This window comes from Lissotriton helveticus, chromosome 11, assembly GCF_964261635.1.
Source record: "Lissotriton helveticus chromosome 11, aLisHel1.1, whole genome shotgun sequence".
NCBI classification, from domain to species: domain Eukaryota; kingdom Metazoa; phylum Chordata; class Amphibia; order Caudata; family Salamandridae; genus Lissotriton; species Lissotriton helveticus.
The window spans coordinates 976,144,394-976,169,138 of record NC_136072.1 but is presented as its reverse complement, the minus strand read 5'-3'; the positions used below and the strand labels follow the sequence as shown (position 1 = coordinate 976,169,138).

Below are 24,745 nucleotides of genomic sequence, written 5' to 3'. Positions count from 1 at the left end.
TTCTTCAGTTACCAATGCTATATAAAGCATTCTGTATGAATCACAACAAACTGTTGCATGCTTGCGCCTCCCGATCCACACTTGTTACTTTATTTCAGGTTGCATTAAACCATTGAACCAAGGTTACAAAATGCACACGAAGAGGCAGATCTATTTCATTTTATTATATTTCACAAGGAAGTTAGCTTATCTGACAAATGTAAACACAAAAAAGTTCTCAGAAATAGAAAGGTGGAAATGATGTTGCATTCTTAAAATCTGCCTTTGCAATTTCGAATAGCAGTATTAAAAGGTGTTGGACTTGGGCCTTAGGGCAGGTTCACCCCTAATCTTTTTGCTTTTATTTGTGACCCTGTGGTAGTGATTTTTGGGTCTCTGCGCACTTTTTCCCTGTGTCCCAGAGCAAAGTGCGTGCGTGTAGTATGGCTGGCCTGTCCTCCCATAGGAATGCATGGGGAATGTGTGTGTCCATGTTAGTTCCTGATGTGTGGGGAGTGTAGGCTCGAGTTTGGTATGTATGAAATCGTGAGAATGAATGCTGCGCAATGGTATGTGCGGCTTGTATGTGTCTAGAAGGGAAGTGCTACTTCTGGACATTGATGTATGTGTGCAGTGAGGATACTGGAGCGTGATTGGCTGGAGCTGGCTGGCATGCCAGGCTCCAGGAAGTCTGGATGGATCTGCCCGGTGGTGAGTGTGAGATCAGCATGAGTGATGTGTGGGAGGAGTGCACCTGGGTCCTTGATGGGCTGGGGTTTTCCCCACACAATGCTGGCTCCGCCCCCCTGTGGTTTGTCTAACGACCCAAGCCTCCCCAGTGAATGAAAGGGGTGGTTGGGCCATCAAGGGTACTCCCCAGCCAGCTGCAACTGGTTTCCCCCCACTGCACCCTGAAGACAAAGGAATTTACAGTATACGAAGGGGCTGTGTCCCCTTACAATTTGTTCTCTTCCAGGATCCTTGCCAGAGGGGGCTGTTGCTGCTGCTGGGGCCAGGAGGACCGCCACTTGGACTGTCTCCCTGCCTGGAGACCCAGTGTGCTGGCTCTGGCCCTGCCTTGACCCCTGCCTGCCTCCAGACCCTGCTGGAGCTTTGCTGTTGCCTGGGAGCGCTGTTCCCTGTCCTTTAGCGCTGGGGAGCGCTGTTTATTTCCCTAGCGCTGAGGAGTGCTTTATTTGAGCCCGTGGCGCTTGAAAGCGCTTCATTTTGGGTGCCTAGCGCTTGGGAGCACTTTTTGTGCAGCCGGTGCCCACCCGGCATCTGCCCGTTTTATTTTGCCGATTTTCGGCATAGCGAGTGCCTACTTCGCTTTATATTTAATTTGGAAGCCGGTGCCCACCCGGCATTGCCCCGTCCTTGGATATTTAATTTATCACGAGGGAGCCCACTCCTCGGATAATGGGACCCCGCCTGCCTATCTAAAGCGAGCCGGAAGTGGTTGCGTGTCCGGCCAATCACAGCGCAGCCCGGGCCGTCCGGAAGTCCCGCCCCCGCAGCAGAGCAGAGAAGCAGCCGGCCATCCCCGAGGCTCCCCGAAGTGGAGAGGAGCCCTGCGTTGCCGGAGAGGAGAAGCCGGCAGTGTGTCCCGCCCCCCGCAGCACCAGTGAAGTCCCGGTGAGTGCGGGGGCGGGTTCTTTTTGATTCCTCGAGCGGCCCCGTTGGGAGAGGGCCACTCCAACGCGCCTGCCCTTGTGCTGACGAGTCCCGAGAGACTCGAGGGGCCAGGTCCTTTGTTCCTTGAGCCTGAGAGGCTCTGCGCCCACTGTAGTTCAGCGAGCCTAGAGAAGGCTCAGGGGCATTCCTGTGTTCGAGCCCTGAGAGGCTCTTGTGCCCACCCATTGTTCCTTGAGCCCCGAGAGGCTCAGCGCCCATATTGTTCTTGAGCCCTGAGAGAGGCTTGGGTGCCAGTTATCGTTTAGAGCGCTGAAGCTCTACGGTGCCACATTTGTTTTGCGAGCCAGAGAGGCTCTAGGGGGACACAGCCAGCTAATTGGTTAGAGCCCCGAGGCTCCCACGCTGTGTCTCCCCACCAGTGTTCTTGAGCCCACGAGGCTCCAACGTTGCCCAGCCCTATTTACAACTGTCCAGCACTTAGTGGACAGTTGCTACGTTTAGGCTTTGTGTTCTTGGTTGCCTGCGCAGCCTTCCCTGACATTGAGACTCAGGGCATTTCAGCCCCTTTCGAGGCCAGTTGGCCTGAGGGACATTTCTAGTGTTGTGCTACATGCACCCTGCGCAATTTATGATTTACTGCTTATGTGATTTCTGTGCAAATGTTCTAACTGCACCTCTGAATGTGTTTTAATGTTTCATGTGCAATTGTCTATGTTTACCTTTGCTAAAAGTGACCTGCTTAGGTAATTGTTTATGTTTTTATTCCCCTTTGCTAAAAGTGACCTGCTTAGAGGATTGTTTGATATTACCTTTGCTAAAAGTGACCTGCTTAGGTAATTGTTTATGGTTTATTTCCCTTTGCTAAAAGTGACCTGCTTAGAGGAATGTTGATGTTTTATTGCCTTTGCTAAATGTGACTTGCTTAGGTGATTATTTTAGGTTTCCTTCCCTTTGCTAAATGTGACTTGCTTAGGTGATGGTTTTCCTTCCATAGGTCCTGATGATAAGGTCCTAGTTCCCTGCGTGATTTCCCTACAGTGTTTAGGGTGGCGTAGGAGGTATTTTCCCTTTACCAGTAGTTACTGGTTGTATGCTACATTTACTATTTATGTGTTACAGTCATTATATGTTTATGTGCTAAGTGTTATACCTACAAGTGTTATTTCTAAAAAGTGCATACCCCTGACAGTGGTCCAGGTGGCCCTGTCCTGTACATAATCCCTTGTAAATCTTGCCCGTGCCTGTTGGCACATTGTAAAGTGTGTGTGTTATCTAATGTGTTTTTATTATTATAATACAAAGGCTATTTTTGATATAACCTTGTGTGGAGTTTCCTTTGTGGTGGGCCTAGGGTGTTGTCGCTGGGGTGCGCGCGCAAACGCTTTACACATCGCCTCTGAGATTAGCCTTGCTGCTCGCATCACGTTACCTAGAGGGTGAGCAGGGGTTATCTTGGGGTGTAACTCCCTTGCCCTGACTTAGAAATGGCGATCCCTGACTGACTTTGGCGTGAGCCGTGGCCGGCCGGGGGTCCCGTTTCTAACAAAAGGTTAAAATAACCTCTTGTGTTAAAAAGCCCAGTTGGTGGACGGATTCAGTAGAGTATATAGGGTCAGATTTGCAAGCCCCATATGCCTCATTTGCGCCGTGTTGCGTCACTTTTGTGATGCAGCGGCTGCACCAAGCCAGCACCATGCTGTGGGGTATTTACAACGTGATGCATCTAGGGAGATGCGTCACATTGAAAAGCCCTGCGCCACATTTGGGTGTTCCGGTGCAGGGGGGGGGGGCATTCTGGTGCAGGAACGCCTCGGAAAGGTGGATGAGTAAAATCTACACTATTTCACTCAGTCACTTTTAGGGCCATGCTGTGTCAAAACCCTGCGACTGCTTGAAGCAGGGGTAAGGATTGACGCAGCATGTTAGGCTTAGCGGCACCCCGAGCCTTGCTGGAGCTGGGACGTGCTTGCGACGCAACTCCAGCAATGCGGCGCCTTTCCGGCATCAGATGCGTCACGCATCTGTCTGTTCTTGCCCCATGGTGCACCGCATTCTAAATGTGGCGCATCCATGGTGGCGCAAGAGGTGTTTGCCGTGACGCACAATAACTGGGCATCCCTGCTGATATGCATGGATGTGCCAGTTATTGTAAATCTGCCCCATAGTCTCTACGTGTAATGACGGAATGACTGAGGTTAAGAGAAATTATATCACAAAAATCTTTTAACCTTTGACAACAAAGAAATCTAGAAAGTTTAATCTGGCTCCTTTCATTTATTGATTTACTTTCAATACTCAATCAAGGAAACTGCCCTCGTCTGTATTCCATGAACTGACACCTCTTCTTGGGATCCCTAAAACCCTGAAAGATATTTCAAGAGAGCTCAAAGCCAACATTTCTCTATTCATTGTGTCAAGGAGGGTTGTGCTGGACTGCTTTAGTCAACCCTTGAAGCTCAAAGCTTCAAGGACCCAACTACAAATAACTACTGACTAATATTCTGCTATATCATAAAGCACCAAAAAACGAAGTAGGGGATGCCAATGTTACTGCATAATATGGTTTCATTATTAACATGTGTTTAATATTCCTCTTGGCCAATAACCCAAGCTCCCACTAACTGCAGTAATTAGGGCCATATAAAACAGAGGTCCTGCGGTGCAGATCGGTGCATCATGCATCAGTCTTCGGACATATTGTGACTGGTATGCACTTTCTAAAGGGTCATAGAACATTTCAGCATATCTTTTGTTAAAAAGGACTAAGGGACTGATTCATTTGTTGGCGGTCAGGCCGTCGTCCACCAGGGCGATCAAGGGCCAGATGTAGGAAGTCTAATTCCGGTCGGTAACGGCCGAAATTACTGAATTTCGGCCGCTACCGACCGGAATTAGGATTTTCATATGTAGATGGTAGATTTCAGATTCGGTAATTTACCGAATCGTTATTCAAGGATTCGGTAAATTACAGATTCTTAAAAATACCGAATCGGTAAATTACAGAATCTGAAATGTAGGGAGCACTCAAATGAGTGTTTTTCCCGTTTTAGGATTCGTTATTTACCACCAACTAGAAGTTGGTGGTAAATAATGAAAACCTTTGAAAAGGCATTTTTTTTTGCTTTTCCAACAGTGCCATGTTGCAGACTTACATGCCCTTAGGGCATGTATGTCTGCAACATGTACACCCATACACAATTGAGGGGTGCAACAGGGTGTCAAAGTGACACCCTGCCACCCTTCAATGTTTCCCCCAATTACCGAATCGGCCCATAGGAATGAATGTCAATTACCGAATCGGTAAATACCGATTCGGTAATTACCGAAACTTACTGATTCGGTAATTTTTCACGAAAAATTACCTACATCCCATTTGCCTGTTCTTAAATACCGAATCGGTATGATTCGGTATTTAAGAATCGGTAATCTGGGATTACCTACATCGGGCCCCAAGTTCCGACAGCTACATTTATAAGTGTCAGTTGAGCCAGCAGACATTTAATCCAATGAAAGGAACCGCTGTCACTGTGGTTCCAATCAATGCACTTTAACTTTGCTGTGTGGCTCATCAAGCATGACGGAGCAGTTCGGTAAAGTTACTTTTATTTTATTTTCAAAAACAAAACACCAAACAGGGTTTTGTTTTGACAATTAAAAAACAATGAATTCCATGCCACGTGAGCCACCTCCCATTGCGAGGGGGGTATCTTGTGTTTTTTACTGCCCCTTACAGCCATAGTTTTCCTGATTGTGAAAACTGACTGGTATGTTTGCCTATCTCAGTTAGGTGGGGGGGATATACCCATCAACTGCCCTTACTCCCTTGTGTGTTGTAGGAGTCTAACCATAGCAAGGATGGAGTAGTCTCCACGGTCGTTACACTAAAGGTCTGCCCACTTTTGAGTTTGGCAGTCAGACCATTATGTTGGCGGTAAAGGTACTCCGTTGCCATTGTACTGCAGTATCAATTCTGCCAGGAGATATACATCAGACTCTAAGCCTCCCATGTTTGGGCTGCAGCTTCAAGGAAAGGGAGCAGTGTTGTTTTCTCTCTGTCTATGTACCCAAGCAGCTATACTGAATTACACCCTCTTTTGGTTTCCTGAAGACTTTAGCCAAAATGTTCTTGCTTGCTTAGGCCAAGACTTCTCACCTTCCCTTTTGTAAAATTGAACTCTAGGACAGTCTTATGAATAGTCCAATGTATGCAACACTGCAGTTATAACTAACTGGAGACCTGTATGGGTATGATCTTCCAAAATAGTGTAGTAGAGCGGGGTTAAATATTTGCCCCCCAAAATATCTTAGTTGCAATTCAATCCACAAGCAAATTTCAGATTTATTATGACCTTTTTTGTACCATGGGTAGGGAACAAGAAAATGAATGCCAAAAAACACCTTCTTATTGCAGTGTTTATCACGAAGGGAGACGAATGTTAATTAAAGTGCTGACGGTTGTCTGGAAGTCTGAGGATTGGGTTTTCTGAATGAGAAGGAACCTAATGCCCAATCCTCTTTCTTCTACTACCCTTCACTGCATTTAATTATCAACTGTCTCCTTTGGGGAAGGATACTGTACCACATGCGTCTACCGTGGCTGCATTTGAAGAGGCTGCAGCAGATGAAGCACAACAGGGGCCTCCCTCATGTAATCACCATTGCTCAGTCCCTGGTATAGGGGCCAGGCATTGTATTTAAAGCATAATGTAATGTCATTCCAAACCGCCGCAGGCCCCACCAACCTCTTCCTCATTTTTTTCACAGACTCAAGGCAGATGTGGACCAGTGAAAATACGAATTACTGTTTGAAATGAAAAAATACTGTCTACCCCCAATTAGTAGTCCTCTCACTTTAGATTCAGAGCCAGCCAATATTTTTTGCTTTGTATAAATTACATATTTAAAGGTGCTAGTGGGCACCCATGGAAAATGGGATTTGCACAGTTTATCCTAGTTGACCTAACCAAATATTTCCTAAATTTACCAGTGCACTGTTTTTAGGATATCATATTTGTACCAAAGTTAGTAGCGTGCCTAAAATGTCCTAATCGTGTTAGATTCTTCCAAATTTCAATCTATCCATCTCCATCATGAGATCAATGTATTATTTAGCACTGCATGCACTGCCAATGCAGTTATACAATTGGGACATATTGTTAATATGCTTAAACGGAAGTCAGTGTGTTAGTGCAGGAAGACATTATGTGCCTCAGCCCAAATAGCTGAATTATCCAAATTAGCTTTGTTGAAGATCTTAATGGCCATGCAATTCCACTCGTATTACTAATATTTCTACAGCTTGTACTACTACTATTGTTAATGCTGCAATCAGCATACTTCAAGCCTCAGAAGATTTTTCAGTTACTCGCAAAGACCTGAAATGCAGGAAGAAATTGGCCATTTTCATAAAAAAGTTTAAAACCGTTCTATTCGGGTTCCATCTGAACACTCAAATTGCCTGTTTTCGCTTGAACAGATGAAGTACATTTCCCCATTTATTGACAGAACCTCCACAATTATTACTTCCTTCCCTTGTCTAGCTTCTTTCTAAGCTGTTCGACTCACTTTTTTTTTCCAATTGATCTTTATTGAGTTTTGGCGGTATACAATGGGAAAACAGTTGTAAGACATTTACTGGTTCGATACAGTACTCAAGCAGGCAATCATTCAGCATTGGGTATGGAATGTTTGGGTGTGTTATGATCTCGAATGTCCGTGTTCACTAATGCAGACAGTGGGTGGGTTGGGTAAACTGTTGGTAGAGTGCGTCCCAATGTCCCCCGGGTGTGGCCGGAAGTGAAAGGATTGGAGAAAAAGTGTGGAGTCAGAGTCCCTCCAGGCCGAGACAGTATGGGCCCCCATACTACATATCAAAACTCCGCCAGTCCACCCCACAAGTCGCCTGTTGGTTCCCAGCCACCCAAGCTGCAGAGCGGTCACCCGGTTTCACCCCCAGTCATAGCGCCTTCAGAGCTATCACCTGCCCTAGTCAGGTTTTAATGCGAGTAGTATCATGTCCGCTCCTATGATGTGGATAGCTCCTACCGCCTGCCAGCGGAATCGCTGCATTACGTCATCCTCTGCTTTTGCCCAGCAGTGTACATTGGTCTGCCATACTGCGAGCAGTAGTCCTAAGTCTGCCCTCCAATGTATCGCTATCATTTGCACCATCAGTGCTAGCGCCAAGTCTGTGAACTTGCTTCCCACTTTGTCCACTTCGGGACGGGGCATCAGACCGAGGAGGCATGTTTAGGTGTATGGATGTGCTGCCGGCCCATAACGTTTGTAACATATGTGCACACTGCAGTCCAGAATGGATGCAGTAGCAGGCATTGCCATGTCATGTTCTAAAAGTCTGCATTTTCAGCTCTGCACAGTCGTTATTTGTCTGTCAGTGTGCTGATCATCTGATGTAGGCACTATGGGTTGAAGTATGTTTGGTGGACATAGTTATAATGTAGCAACTTCAACCGTGCATTTGTCATGACCCTTGAGACGTAGCTCAGGACTTTGTTCCAGTCTGCCTCTGTTAGGGCAATCTGCATGTCCTGGCTCCAGCAATTTTTCAGGCCACTGGGGCGTTACCTGTCACCTGATCAGTGCCTCATATATGTTAGTGGTCCTGAGGTGCATGTGGCTCCATGTCGGCAGTACCGGGTCTACGTATGACTCTTAGCTCGGGTCTCCTCATGTCTCACCTGTGGCTCCCCTGAGTGCTGCATGTGTCAAGAACTGTCCAGCGTACATCGCTTGGAGCTCTTCAAACGAGAGGGCAAACCCCTCATCAAAGAACTGGACCAGGTCCACAATGGAGGCACATCACCACTGGAACTGATGTGCTGTCCACCCAACCCTGGCGGATGTCGGAAGGCACCACAGGGGCAGAACTGACAAATATGCCATCATTCATGCAGACTCTGCCTGTAGTGTGCCAAGCAATGCCGAGCCACTCTTATCAAAAGTGGTGCGTGCTCAACCCCATGGCCCACTGCCAGTATGTCATAGAGTACACCCACCTTCATTAAACGAGGCCATATATTGGCCATCTTGAGAGGTGCATCTAGGGCTATCCACATCTTTGTAGTGTGCATGCCATGTAATGTAACTCGTAGTCTGGTGCTCCAGATTTCCCTCAGCCATCAACAAGTTTCTCCAAAGCCACGAGGCAGCGGCCCAGATCAGTTCAGAAAGCCAGTTGCTCAGATCGGAGAACTCTGTGGGGTAGGATTAATGGCACGTTGCTGAACACATAGATAAGTTGGGACAGAGTAACCATTTCTTCTAGCTGCACTCTTCCCATAGGGGAAAGTGGCAGTGTTCACCAGAAGGCTAGTAACCCTCAGAGTGAGGCAACCACTCTGCCCAAATTGCCCTCGATAATGTCCTCTGAGTGCTGATACACCAGGACCCCAGCTACCTACTTCTATGAGGACCGGATAGGGCCTGTTGCTCATCATCAGGGCTGCGTGCAGGTCTGACAGTGGGAAGAGCCATTCAGGCACAGTCCAGACAATGTTTCAAATGTACCCAGTAGTTTCTTTACGGGCACCAGTCCAGTGTCTCCGCTGCTGACCCCCAGTCCCTAGCTCTAACCCCATGACCACAGCTGGCACACCAACAGTTCCATAGCTTGTGCAAATATCATCCATGACAGTAGACAGCCAGGGCGGGTGGGTCAGTATATCCATTATTGTTCTGAATATTCACATCCCACCCTGAGTCGTGCTTTAGGGGCTGCATATAATACTCAAATCCAAGCCAGTAGTTCAGCTCCAAACCCCATGTAATGGAGAACTGCAAAGAAGGTAGGCCCAGGAAATACTGTCATTGACCGTCTCCATGTCAACCAAGATCAGCACTGGTTTGTGAGGCTCCTCCGGCAGGCCATCTATAAGATGGAGTAGCTGCTGTCAGTTTGAGGAGGTGCTTCTTCCAGGGATAAAGCCTCTCTGGTCTGGGTGGACCAGGGATGATAAGTGATGTTTTCCCTGTCACCAATTGTTTAATTGCCAGGGCTATTTCACCCTTCATGATGGGACCCTGTTGCCTGTTCTCTGGAGTGAGGACGGCCAGAGGTGTTGCAGCCAGAAAGGAGTCCAGTTGGTCTGTGCTCTCATTGGGGGCCAGGCCTCATAGGGTGTTGTAGTAGTCAGATAACACCACCACGATATCCGCCGGTCTATATACATAGTGGCCCTCCGGGTGCTTTATGGTTGTTATTACTGAGTGATGCATTCTGTGTGCAACAGATTCATGAGCAGGTGCCCTGATCAGTCACCGTCTGTGCGGGACTATGTTAGGTACTCCCTGTGATCATGCAGGGCTAGACGGGTCCGTCTCTGTGTGCTCCATTCTTTGCCATACTAGCTCTCCTCAGATGTCCACCTCTGAGACCGCATGGATCTCCAAGCACCTAAGCTCACTCTCCATACGTCCCAGCTGGGACCGTGGGTGGAGCGCACCCTGCTCAAGGGTGTTAGACTTGGCATCCTTGGCATGGTTCCCCCTCACTTTTTACCTCTACCTCTTGTATTTTTTGACTATATGATGAATTTTGTTTTTGATAGATGCAGTGGGCACTTTGCCACTGCTGATCAATATCAAATTGTATATGCTCCCTGGATAAATTGTATATATGATTGGTTATCCCTAATTAGCATATCTAATTTACTGGTAAGTCCTTATCAAAGTTCACTGAGTGTGCCGGGGCCTGTAAATCAAATGCTACTAGTGGGCCTGCAGCACTGCACGTGCCACCCACATGAGTAGCCCTGTAAATGTATCTCAAACCTACCACTGTAGTGTCTGAACACCCAGTTTTAAATTGCCATGTCGACCTGGCAAGTGCCCACACTTGCCAGGCCTCAACCTTCCCTTTTCTTACATGTAAGGCGCCCCTCGGGTAGGCCCAAGGTACTCCCATGGACAGGGCGCAGTGTATGCAAAAGGTAGGACATGTGCTGGTGTGTTTTAAATGTCCTGATAGAGAACTGCTGCCAAATTTGTTTTTCTTTATTGAAAGGCTATCTGTCCCATAGACTAACACAGGGGTTCCTTTGTAACACCTTTACAAGTATAACTTTCCATTGGGACAAGGTGGAGAAATGGAGTTTAGGCTCTCTGAATTTACTAGAACATCTTTTTAGGAAGATGGTTTTTAAATTGAGTGTTTGAAAATGCCACTTTTAGAGAGTAGCCATTTTCTTGTTTAACCATTCTGTGTGCCTTTGCTGTTTGTGTATTGACTGTCTGGTTTTGGATTGACAGGAGCTCGGGATGTCCATTCTCTGTAGACAACCACAAGGGGGGTTGAGGTGTGTCCTGCCTTTCCTCGGTGACTAGTAGCTGGGCTGAATAGACCTTGGCTGCACTTAGAGTTGTGGGAGGAGTTTCACCTGCACCTGAATAGGCAGTGTCTCTTTTGCACAATGCTGTCTCCATCTCCTGTGGTCATGCTGCCCCAGATAGGACAGAACTGATTTGGACTGGGCTCAAAGACCCTTGCCACAACCACAATACAGAGAAAATGGGTTATTAGTATTGGACCTTAAACCCCAGAGAATTAGATTACTTCTGGACTCAAGAAGAACCTCTACCAAGAAGAAGAGCTGGAGAAGTGTAAGTAGGAGTACTGTCCCTTTGTTGTGTGTGCTTTGCTGGTTTGGCTTGCAGTTGCTGCTTATGCCAAGGAGAGGACAAAGACTGGAACTTTGCTGTGAACCTGCTTGAAGAAGAATCTCCAAGAGCCTGTGTGTGCTGGCCTCCATTCTGAAGTCTCAGGGACAGAAAAACTTCACCTGCAATCCCTGACCAGCACCTGGACTCCTCTGGGGACTCCTGTATTCAAAATGGTGCCAAAGCCAGTTCCTGGCCATTGAGAATTATGTGGTTGGTGCTGCAAAGCAAGAAAAACAACTCCAATGCCATCATTGACACTGACAGTGATGATACCATTGATGCAACGACCTGCTCTGAGGCCGGTGGCACAACTCATGAAGTGCTTGACGAACCGCCTGCCCTGCATCACAGTTCCGACGCCGTTCAACATCTGCTGACACCTGCAGTCATCGACCTTCCTAACGCCCGCATTCACACTGATGCCATCACCGCCAGCATCACGTTATTGCTGAGCCAATAACCGCAGAGGGTGACTTCACAAACTCTTCGACCATGCATCGCCTCACCAGAACCTACACCTCACCGCCGACTCTGCCTAACTTCTCTGTCCTGTACTCGACGCCTCGCCTCCTCATGTACCCGAAGCCTCTCCTCCCCCATGGCAGAAGTTAACCAGCTTCGCCTTGGCACCGTCATCTCACCTCTAGGATGCCATGCATCGTCTGTGGACTTTGTTCCAAGGTACTGTTGTTTGTAGGTCCTTGTGACTCTGTGCCTGGCCCGTGCACCTTGTGGTTGGTGCCATACTTTGGATTTATGCCTGTCATTACATCGTAATGCTTTCAAAAAGACGAAGTGGTTGAGAGGGATCGATACCAAGGATCCTATACAAATCAAGGAATATTAATTTCCTGATTGGGGGAACCCAATTCGCAATTTTAATTTTTGAATATTTTATATACAGAAGAACACATACATGATCATTGTCGTGATTACTAATTATTTTACTTGTAGTAATCCGTGTTTTAAAGTAAACATTTTTTTTTCTTTTTTCTTATATTTACATTATATCATGTCAAATGCATATATATACATATATCTCAATTTCCCAAAATTATCTATATACACATTCTCAAGTACAAAAAAACAGGAAAAAACACACTCTAATATATAGAGGCAATTCTTTTTTTATCTCTCTTTCTTTTTTACACCCAACAAACAACTTATTAAATCAAATCAAGTGCCTCCCTATTTGCTCAGGGGGTCCACTAAGAGGCAGAAGTGTACCAACACAATCGATTTTACAGATTTGTGAATGAAAATATTTTAGATTGTGGTCAACAAAACATGTTCGCATAAGTACAACGTTTCAAACTAACTCCTCTTGTCGAAAAATGGCGTGTTGACACGGACGCGTTTCGGCCTCCAGGGATCTTGGCCTCCTCAGGACAAGGGTGAATAGAGATCTAATATTCCCATAAGTGCGTGGTCACCAAGAAGCATCAAGGGGACTGGATAACCTCCTCGTAAAAGCGGGAAAATATCATAATTATTAATCGCTGCGGGTCCCAGCACGGGATGCTTGCCATCCTCTTCGAGAGTAACTACGGTGTCTGCCGACTCTGTGTGTTAGTTTCTCAATCAGCACGTCGGGTCTCAAAGTTCTCTCCGGCTAATACGGGACATCGTAATAGCCCCATATGGAGCTATTTGTTTCTATAAGTGCTATTTGTGAAGTAACTGTTTTAAAAGTCATATTCTTGTTACATGTATGTTGGATTTTTTTTGTTTAGGTCTTGTTTGGTTTAAATAAAGATGATTTATTTTTCTAAACTACATTGGTATCCATTTGTGGTGTTTTCACTTTGTTACTGTGTTTTTGGACGACCGTCTGGTCGTCGAGATGGTGGCCGGCTAACCTGGGCGATAGTCCGATGCCAGTTTCCAAGGCTAAAAATCTGGGCGTGATCTTCAATAATAGACTGACATTTGTCAGCCAAATCAATAATCTCTCGGCCACTTTCTGGGGTATTCTAAAGATGATCAGGAAGATTCGCTCTTTTATTGCCCCAGCTGCTGCAAAGACACTTGTAACTACAGACTGGACTACTGCAATGCCCTTTATATGGGGATTTTGTATAGTGCAATACTCACCCGTGACGGTCTCAAGGGGCTGAAGGAGGGGGATGTGAGTAGCTCTGTTGGGGTCATTCAAAGAGCCAGGTCTTGAGGTTCTTTCTGAACTGGTGCAGTGTCTGGCTTCGTCTGAGGTGATGGGGGAGTTTGTTCCAAGTCTTGGCTGCGAGGTAGTAGAAGAATCTTCCACCTGCTTTGGTCCTGTAGAAACGAGGGACAGTGGCTAATGTGAGGTCGGTTGAGGGGAGGTTTCTCTTGGAGGCATGGAAGGAGATTTGAGCATTGAGGTATTGGGGTCTGGTGTTGTGGAGGGCTTTGTAGGCATGTGTGAGCAGTTTGAAGGTTATTCTTCTTTTGACGGTGAGCCAGTGGAGGTGTTGGGTGATCTAGTCATGTCGTTGGATGACGAGGATAAGTCTGGCAGCGGCGGTCTGCATGGTCTGGAGTTTGCCGAGGAGTTTTTTTGTTGATTCCGGCGTAGACAGCATTTCCGTAGTCCTTTCTGCTGGTGATGAGTGTGTGGGTGACGGTTTTCCTGGAGTCGGGGATCCTCTTAAACAACTTGCGATGTATATGAAGGGTGTTAAAGCATGTGGAGGATAATAATAATAATAATAATAAAAAGCTTGTAAAGCGCTCAGTAATGCCATCGCGGCATGTCCCCGCGCTGAAGCTAACAATGGAACAGCAAGAGAGAGATCCGATGGATACGGTATTGATCTGGTGATTCATGGTGAGTGAAGAGTCAAATATGATGCCGAGGTTGCGTGTGTGGTCTGTTGAGGTGGGTGAGTTTCCAAGGGCGGGGGGCTACAGGATGTTGTGCAATGCAGAGGATGAGGACTTCTGTTTTCTCTGCGTTGAGCAGCTGTTGCTCACCCAGGTCGCAATGCCTTTCATCCCTTCTTGGAAATTGCGCCTGGTGATGTTTGTTCCTTGGTGAGGAAGAGGATGAGCTGGGTGTCATCAGCATAGGAGACAATGTTGAGTCTGTGGTTTCTGACGATAGTTGCGAGTGGGGCCATGAAGATATTGAAGAGTGGGGGTGAGGGAGGTTCCTTGGGGTACTCCGCATCTGATCTCTGTCGGTTCTGAGAGGAAGGACGGGAGTCTTATTCTCTGTATTCTACCATGAGAGGAAAGATCGGATGCAGGCTAAGGCTATTCCTCGGATGCCGACGTCCTGGAGCCTGGTGGTTAGTGTTCTGTGGAAGACGGTGTCGAAAGCTGCCGATAGATCCAGGAGGATGAGGGCCGCCTTGTGGCCTTGGCCGAGAAGGGCGCGGATGTCGTCAGTGGCGGCGATGAGGGTGGTCTCTGTGCTGTGGTTGCTACAGAATCTGGATTGAGAGGTGTCTAGGATGTTTGTGGTTTCTTTGAAGTGTGATAGCTGGGTGTTGACGGCCTTTTCGATGACTTTGGCGGCAAAAGGGAGCAGAAAGATGGGCCCAAAGTTCTTGAGATCCATCGGGTCTGCGAAGGGCTACTTTACGAGAGGATTGACTTTGGCGTCTTTCCAGTCATTGGTGAATGTGACGGTCTTGAGAGGACAATTGATAGTTTGGCGTAGTGCGGGTGAAATGGCAGTGGTGGCCCTGTAGGTGCTCTGGAGTGATTGCTCTTCATTTTGTTTAAGGTGTCTTCCATGGTGAGAGGGCTCCAGGTGAGAAGGGTCTGTTGGATGGCGTCGTTGGGACTGGGGGATGAGGCGGTGTCATGGTCTTGGTCGTCAAGGTTGTCGTAGAGCATCTTGATTTTGAGGTGAAAGAAGGAGCTAAGTTTGTTACAGAGTCCTTGGGAGGGAGGTACGCTGGTTGTTTTGCTTTTAGATTTGATGGCATTGGAGAGGATTCTGTCTTGCATGAAGCTTTTCTTTGCTGATTTGATGAGTTGGTGGCGTGCTGTGATGGCTGCTTTGTAGGCGGAGTGTGCTTCTGGGGGTTTTCTGTTTCTTCACTTCTCCAGTCGTCGGCAGGAGCACTTGGATTCGCGGACATCCTTGGTGAACCAGTTGACTTTCTTGTTGTATCGTCTTGTGGTGTTTGGGAGGGGGGGCAAGGGTGGTGGCGCAGTTGTTTATCCATTGGTGGAGGTTGCTTGCCGCTGTGTCGGTGTCAGTCGTAGTAGGGGAGGAGTGCTGGTGAGCTATTCTTCGGAAAACATTGTTTCAGATTCTGTGGGGGGTCCGGAGCGTGCGCTTGTGTTCAGCGGGTTTCGTGAAGGAGAAATGGATAGCTGTGTGGCCACACCTTTAAGGCAGCAGAGCATAGTTTCCTTGCACATTCAAATATTTAGTGCCCTCTTCTGAGGGTGGAGACAAAATCTCCGGTGCGAAAGCAATTTTTTGCAAATGCATATTACGTGTGTTAGGGACTCATCGTCTCCTGCGCACAGTCTGCAGAGCCTGCTTTTGTCCCCTTCTCTTCTTCGATACAAATAATCTTTGAGAATGATTAGGCCAAATCTTAATTTCATTAGGTTTGTTTTAAAAGCCTTTACCAATGAATAAGATAGGTAAATTGACAGGGTACCGGGATCATATAGGTTGGGAGCCCAGTTACCATGGGCTTTTCCTTTCAGCGTTTGCATGTCTTGATTGTGTGACATTACTTTTACTTGCTTAACAAGTAGTTTTTCTGTAATTCCAGCCGGAAGGACATAGATCCATATGTCTTCAACTTATATATCTTTCAGAGAGCTAGCCAGATACCCTTGCTTGTCAATTTGCTTTCATTATTTGCTGGACAACGGATGTATTTTAGTGAACCGGAGAGCGCCTGCTTTAGTTTCAGGCAATAAACGGTGTACCTTGCACTTGACTTTAACTGTTGTGAGGTTAAATTGAATTCTAGGCATATTATGGATGTGCTGTGGAATTTGGTAGAGTGACAACTTTTCTGTAGCAGCCAATTTGGGCTCTGTCAAGCCATTTGGCCATTTGACCTCAGAACACTATTGCACCAGATGAAATGGTTGTAAGAAGATTGCTGGCTACTACTTTTAGGATTGCATGTGACTGTGAGCTCTGGATGAATTTTTTCAGTTTACAGAATGTCCAAGTTAGCGAGGTGGCAGCCTTCTGCTGCATCGAAAGCTGTGCAGCGTTGGGTGTGAGCATTCCCGTTCAATATCTACAACACTATTGAAGTCCGCTCCCACCACAGGGGCCCTGTTATTGTCCATTCCAGCGACTCCCCAGGGAGCGCAGATACGCTGTTTGACCTGCTTTTGGGGAGTATACTCTAATATAGGTATACAACAAAATACATTACATCAATAGTGTTTGTTACATATGGTGCAAAATGACCAAACAATGAATATACATATATGATCAGGAAATACATCCTAAATGGGAAGATATCCTCATGAGGTTAAGAAACTGAAATAAAACTACCCTAAAAACAGTATATAAAATATAATCTAATAAGAGATTCATTAAGTATATAGCTAAAAAAGTTTAGACTGATGACAAAACTTTACACATCTGAAAAGCATCTATATCATAAATAGCAACTCAACACTCACAACAGACAATGTTTCGCAGGCATTTTTGCCCCTCGGCCTTGTTAGTAGTACAGGGACTATAACAGCATGTTGTGTTGTGTGTGTGTTTGTGTGGGGAGGGGGGAGACGGGGGCGTAATACAGGCCCCTGCAGCCCACGCGGTGCGGGGGGGGGGGGAGGGGCAAGCTCCAATGGCCCCCCTCGGCACTGCACTCTGGCCCGAGAGCTCATGTTTGAGCCCGGAGGGGGCCTCTCTCCGTACCGTGCAGGGAGGCCCCCTCAGTTTTCGTTACGCCTGTGGGGGAAGGGGGGTGGGCAACCAAGGCCCGTGTGCAACAGATTGGCACTGACTCGGCATACTGGTCAAGGCAGGAAATGCATTAATCATTCAATAGCACACCGCTGAACAGATCTCGATTTTTCCCCGTACCTCCACACTCCCATCAGATATCATGTGAGTGCAAATAGCATCACTTTACAATTGTCTCCCCTCAGTAGCCTCAGGCCTCTTTGTGCTCCATTTTCCAACAGAGCTGCACAATACAGCATCTCCTACAAAACGAGTAGGCCGGGCACAAGAATATGACATGTTCCACAGTTTCATTACTGTTTCCACAGGCTTGGCAATCTAGGATGGTGGTACCCTGACCCCATTCCCACTTGGCAGTAAAGGATCGAATGGGTAAGGTCCCATAGCTACATGCACCATACACTTTGCCAGGTGCGATTGGATGAGTTGGCATTTGGCCAGTATTTCCATCCCACCGGTGTTATGTGAGAAAATTAAACACTGAGGGGCAAATTTACAAGTCCCTTATGCCAGATTTGCGCCGTCATTGCATCACTTTTGTGATGCAGCAGCGGTGCAAAGCCAGCGCCATGCTGCAGGCTATTTACAACGTGACGCATCTAGGGAGATGCCACCTGCTACACATGTGGGCGTTCCTGCAGAGGGGGGGGGTGTTCCGTCGCTGGAAAAGTGCCTGAGTGGAATCTACAAGATTTTACTCAGTCACTTTTACGGCCATGTTGCGTCAAAACCCTGCGCATTCATGAAGCAGGCGTAAGGATTGACGCAGCATATTAGGGATAGGGCCACCCTGAGCATTGCTGGAACTGCGTTGCACTTGCAATGCAACTCCAGCAATGCGCTGCCTTTCCGCTAGGGGATGCGACACGCATCTGCCCATCCGTGCGCCACGGTGCACCGCATTGTAAATGCGGCGCATCTGTGGTGACACACGGGTGGGCAGATGCATCGCAACTCTTCTGGCGTATCCCTGCTGATTAGCAGAGATGCACCAGAAGTAGTAAATCTGCCCCCGAGTATCGTGGTATATCGCCCTGTCATGGTAGGTGAAGTGTGGGTGGCACTACGGGTCCCCTTCCAGTGTCTCCAGGCCGTCCTGAGATAGGGCCTCCGAACCTGTACATATGACCACAGTGTTCTACGGATTCCCTTAAGCCTTCCAGAATGTGCAACTACCTGGTAATTCTCGCAAACAGCGAACATAAGAGCCCACAACGAGAACTCCGTTCCCTGGGCTGAGTCGCGAACCTAACCCTGCCCATTTTTGTAACAAAAACAAATGTGAACCTTTGGAAGGGACCCACAGGCGGGGTACAGACTTGTATAGGAGAAGAGAGCAGTGGAGTAGGAGTATAAAGAAGGAAAGAAGTGCCTAGAGAAAATTCAGGTAGATCGTAAAATAGGTTAAGAACTAGAATAAAAGCATACTGAAACATTACTAAACCAACTTAAGACCTGTTGGGGTGAGCACTGAGGAACTGCTCCAATTGTGGATAGCAAAGCTGGGCCCCGAGATCAGGCAGGTGCATGAGTTCACCCAGAACCCCTTCCCATGTCTGAACATTCAATATTGCTGGCAGCAGGAGTTGGGGTCAAAGTTGCATCTGCTCCTCTGCAGACTGCAGGGTGATGCTTGAGGGGCTTTGGGCCTTATCATCTGTGCCATGCAGAATGTCTCTAGAGTCATTCTCGCTGCCAGCCTCTGAAGAGTTCAGAGAGATGGGGTCCCAGATTTCTGCTACAGCCCACAATGCTGCAACCCTTCTAGTGTCAATCCTGGGATTTGTCAGTGGTCGCGATTGTTCCGTCCCCAAATCCCCTCTACCTCCGGCCTCTGCACCGGAACTGGCAGTTGGATCCCGGTAACCATTTCTAGGAAGTGATGGACTGTGAGGGCCCCCCGTGTTCCCACCAAACCCAAACCTCCAACAGGTTCCCTGAAGAAGAGGGACTCGCTCTAGTGGGTGATTTCAGTTCACAACTGGTAGAGAAGGGTGTAGTTCAAGCCCATGTCTCTGAGTTTTCTCTTCACTTCCAATATAGATGCATTGTGCTTCTGCAGAGCCAGGGTGTAGTCTGGGAAAATGATCACTTTGCTGATTCATACAGTATAGTGCGCTGCTTGTCTGGCCACGGAAAGTATGGTGCCCTTGTCACAAAAGTGCAGGAACTTCGCCACCACTGGTCGTTGTGGTGCCCCTCGTAACTTCCTTCTTGACATGACCCGGTGAGCTTGCTCCAGGGAAAAGAAAGTATACAGTCCATCAGGGATGACATCCCTTCACAGTCAACCCTCCAAATGAGTGATCATGTCCTGCTGCTCAGCACCCACAGGCAGGTCCACCACGCCTATGTTACTATGCTGGGCCCAACCCTCTGTGTCCTCTGCCCTGCCTTCCAGGATTTTGAGGCGGCCCGATTGTTCATGCACCAAACCTGCCTCTTTGGATCCACTGTTCGAGGTTGTAGATGTCTGAGAGAAGCCTCTTCTTGGGTCATTCTCTCCCACAGGTTTTTTTGTCCTCTGGTAGCAAGCCCAACTCTATCACCACCGTGTCAATCTTTGCCTTTATGGAAGCTTGCGAGCAGTTCACTGTGTTTAGAGGCTATTGATGACACCTCTCAATCGTCCCTTTCTTGTGCAGCCCTTTCCTCTGCCCCTGGGCGGCCTGTTGCAGCCAGGAGAGTGCTTTTGGTGGCTTGAGCCTATCCATTTTGCATAGGGACATGAGCAACTGGGGTGCAAGCAGTGTCTCTCCTCTTGCCCATTTGTCAATGGTGTTAATGCGATCCATGAAGAGCCAGAGGGAGTGGGGGATCAGCAGGAGCCCCTATCATCTTCGCATCATTGGCACTCGGGGGGCCCACTCGCCCCATTTGTCCAGACATCTCAAGCAGCCTCCCGCTCTTTGAGAGGGGGATACAATAATCCCACAATGCAAGTGGACTGGCCCTCGAGGGTCAGTCCTCGTGCAAGTCTTGCTCACTGCATAAGGGCAAGAAGGTGCCAGTTCAGCGGCTCGACCCTTGCCAGCACGTGCCAGCATGGTGCCAGTCCTCCAATGGCTGACTGAGGCCTTCCATCCGCAGATTGGGATGGGATGGGGGAAGCCTCTCCCATCAGCAGCACAATGAGAGAAGGGGACCTTCCTCGCTCAACGCCTCCCTTGCAACAGGCGGAAGCAGTCCCGATGCCCCCCCCCCCGAAGTCCTGAGGAGAAAGAAGGCCTTGGGTGGGTCACGCCACTGTGTGCCTCCCTTCCTATGGGCCAATCCTGTGCCTGTCCTTAGGTGGGGAGGGCACCTCCGGTTTTCAACGGCAGCCTGCACTCCCAGTAGCTGTGCCTGCTGTCCCGACACACTTTGATGCCCAGCAGGTCGCACCAACTCCCAGTAAGCCCCGTCTCCATCTGTGATCGGTCATCACTGATCCCGCCATGGGAGCTGGCAATCATCTACACAGACCACAGGGGCTAAAGGAGCCACTTAGTGGTGCATGCTGGGGCCCATCATTGAAGGGAATAAGGGGAATAAGAGCCGTGGCCCATCATTGAAGGGAATAAGGGGAATAAGAGCCGTGGCCCAACGGAGCACACTAAGCTGCATCTGCCATTTTCTCATCCCGGATATGCCTCAGCTGTTCTACTCACTTTTACTCTGCCCTTCATATGCCATCTCACACTCTCCCCCTTTTGTCTTTAGCCCACTTACAACTATTTGTTCTGGGCTCCACTGCTCAAATTGTTTTCAGAGTCCAAGCAATCACACAAACACCCACCGCCCCTCATCATTTATGCTCTTGAAGGTAAAATGATTTCTTACTTTTTCTAATATTTCTGAGGCTACAGTCTCTTGGTTATGTGTTGGGTGTCACATGCACGGACACTCATTGAGCTAATTAAAAATATTCATTAAAAACGTAAAAAGGTAAAATAATTTGATATAATTTCCAATATTCGAGAGTCTCTATGTGCTGGTGTGTCCATTCCAGGTCTATTTCAGGGTGAGAATTAATCAGATTATGTTACAATTGATATGTCTTCTAGTTCATGTTAATTCTTTTATGAGACTCTCCAGACAGTAGGTTCCTGGTAAAGAAAATTCATGCTTTAGAATGTCGGAATGAGAATTGTCAATATCATTTAATGTAAAGGCACTACAAGTCAAGCTTAGCTAAAGTTCCTGAGTGAATGGGCTGGTTTATATCACAGTAGCGTGGCAGTAAGTCGTTAAGGGTGTGGTGGCACTTAAACATTAGACACGAGTTTAATTAAACTGGTATACTATCTTATGTGGCACTCATGTAAGGAAAATCAGTAAACTGACAGATAATTCCTTTTCAATCCTTAGATCGAAAGTATGCCTAGATGTAGCATTTTGCACCAGTCACAGTTATGAACCCAGACTATAGTGCATTGCAATTTTGTAATTGTGAATTTACTGCTGCACCTAGTGTCTAAGTAACCATCTGTGCTTTGCTGAGAGTAGGGAGCAGATGAAAAATATTTTATTTGAGGCTCGATATATTTCCAAGCTTTTAATTTTGACTCTGACTCTAAATGACTGTTCAAGCAAATTAATAAAATTTACTGTCAGTAGAAGGGAACTGTTATTTTGATGTATAACTCTCTGTGGCCCACGTATACAAATACTACCATACTGAAGTCCTCAATACATCCAAAAATGGGGTCAGTTATATATTGAATTGCACTGGAGAAAGTGGTTAATGCCGAGTGATCCCAGAATGCTACTAGACTGTAGCTTAATAAACTGTTGCTCATACGGCAAGAATGAACCAAACAAAGCCTTATCTAAGGAAACTTCTGACATCAGTCACAACCTCTCAATCAGAGCAGGAAGGTCCAAGTGTCAAAGGCAGCAGAAAGATATCCAAAAGAACCTAGAAACAAGGAGTCCCTTGATCAACCCATTCTAGATCCCCCTTCCACAAGCCCAGCAGTGCTGTTTCCTTCCCATGCATTGGTCTGAAAAAGGAGTTCGGAGGTGAATGTCGAGAGTGTGAGTTCAGGAACGGCTGTAGTTTTAGATAGCGTCAAGGCAGCAAATGCAATTTCCTGATGAACGTTTGAGGTAGAGTTGCATGAATGCAATCCTCTTGGCTAATTTGTAGGATTTTAAGAGCATGGGGCAAATAGAGAGCTGTGTGGGCCATAATCCTGAGGTGGTATTCCAAGCCAATATTGTGGGAGGAAAAAGTCACAATTAGGGCTTGAAATCCACTACCAGGTGCAGAACTCGCAGGATGAAATAGTATTCATCTTCCGTAATCTCTAGTATTCTGTCACATTCCTGGGTGGTGGCCTTTTCATAATCACTTTCTGGGTGGATTATAAACTGCTAATCCTGAAGCAGCAGCTGCTACAGTATGTGCTTCCTCGCTTGTGCTCTGCAGCTTGTTGGAGCTCAATTCTTCCCCATTAAGATGATAAATATATATGATCTTGCATAATGACTTGTCTATCTGGAACTGGACTTCCCTTTTTTTTTTTACAAAATTTAAAGAAAAATACTGCAAATCTTGTGATATTTAACATGTGGAGGATTAGTACTTCAAATGGTTATGCTTAAATTACAGCCCATGTGATAGGCAAGCTCTGCCCTACATTTTAACTTGGTTGCTAGATCATTTCATTACATTCTGATGGGCACATAAACAGTTTAAGACATTTTATAATACGGTAAAAAATGTACACAAACTATTTCAAAGCTATACATTGTGTTAATAATTGTAAAAAATGTAGGAAATACAAATTCTCTAAAGGTGTAACTCTTGATAATTCAATTTGCAATAACTCTTCTGCAATAGGTTGAAGAGCAATTGTACCAAATGCAGCGTGAGAAAGCAGACCTTCTGAAGCGCACGGATGAAGATCAGGAGGACCTGAACGAGCTGATGAAGAAGCACAAGGCACTCATTGCTCAGGTATGGTGGTGGGCCAGTGCGGCTGGAGGAACATTCTGACTATCACATTGATATTGAATGTAAAATTGGAGTATGTCTGTGTGCAAGTTTGTCCATGTATTGAAATGGTGACGTATTGCCATTATTGTTTCATGTGGCTCTGAAGCCTTTGTAGAACCGGCTTTTTGGAGACCTCTCCCCCACTAGGAGAGTCAAAGCCAGTGGTGCAGGGCACACTTTAGAATCTACGGGTTCTCCTTGTTCAAGTCATACATTACCAAAGAGACCAGGACAACCAGCCATGGAGGGAAGTAAGTTATTTATTAGCTCGAGCTAAGGACAGAGGTCCCAGAATGGTACAAAGACAATTCTACGGAGACTCCTGTTTTACTCCACAGCTAACATATATTTATAGCGCTAGCCACGCCCATTTGTACAATACACAGTTCCACATTTTGATAAGTTCCTCATTCTGACAAGTGCTTCGTCAGTCTTGTGGTGCAATCGTGGTTAGGGGACATCTGTTCTCTGATAGCGCTAGCCACGCCCATTTGTACAATACACAGTTCCACATTTTGATAAGTTCTTCATTCTGACAAGTTCTTTGTCAGTCTTGTGGTGCAATCGTGGTTAGGGGACATCTGTTCTCTGATTGCACAATGTCCACAGCCTCGGGCTCCCTTGCTCAATGGTGTGGTCACGGGGCACAGCCCCGTGCTTCCTCTATTAGTTGGTGTGGTCACAGTGCACAGCCTCGTGCTTCCTCTATCAGATGGTGTGGTCACAGGGCAGCTGGTCGTGACAGGTTGAGGTACCAACAATGGACAGGATGTGGCTGAGTCTCTGGCACAACTGGGGGGTGAGGCACACAGGCAGCTTCTCGGAATCGGCTCGACCACAAGGAGCAGGGAGGGTTGGGCAAGTTTCAACAGGGACGTGGAAAGCAATTCTTCAACAGGTTGCTGAGAGCATGGCAAATCAAAATGGAGTCATGTGGATTATTTTAAAATACAGTTCAACACCTTCTTGTATATTCGATATATTTTTTAATGCTAGACACCATATGTGATGGATGAAACAATTCATTATGTATGACAACGCTATTACCATATACAAGCTGTGTATTCTAGCAGCGTGGTCAGAAGTTTAGTAGTCTAATATCATATCAGAAGACAAAAAGGACAGCACAGTGGGTTTGATGAAGCCGTCACATTTCCATCGGGTCTACTGTAGTGCCTGTCACCATCTCCATTAAACCCCAGCCTTTACCTCTCCTGCTCGGCTCAATGCAATAAAAGATGAATAGATGCGAATGGCTGCCCCTCGTAATAAATATTGCACCCTGAGAACTTTGCATACAAATTTTCTAGTTCTGAGGGATCTGAAGCCCATTAATTCTGCAGCATATGGAGCACAAATCCTCTCACTGTAGTTACGGTTTTATGCTTTGTAGGGGATGGCATTGCCTTGCACCGTTTAAGTATTTATATGTGGTGGAACCCTACAATTGCTCATTCTCAACTGTTGGTGTGGAACATAGAACTCAGTCTGCCCAGTGTATTGTGTTTGTGCAAATCAACATTTGTATTAGATTTGTTTATGACTTGTGAATGATGGTAGTGAAGAAGGGGAGGAGAGGT

General features: G+C 46.9%; 1 protein-coding gene across 1 annotated transcript in view; it reads left to right on the top strand.

Annotated features, from left to right (window-relative positions):
- Nucleotides 1-24,745, top strand: part of MYO18B (myosin XVIIIB) — a 1,710,199-nt gene that overhangs the window by 1,340,812 nt on the left and 344,642 nt on the right. Inside the window, exon 37 of the mRNA XM_078665559.1 lies at nt 23,010-23,126. Within this exon, the coding sequence (XP_078521685.1) occupies nt 23,010-23,126 (117 nt within the window). The remainder of the gene's footprint in view (nt 1-23,009; nt 23,127-24,745) is intronic.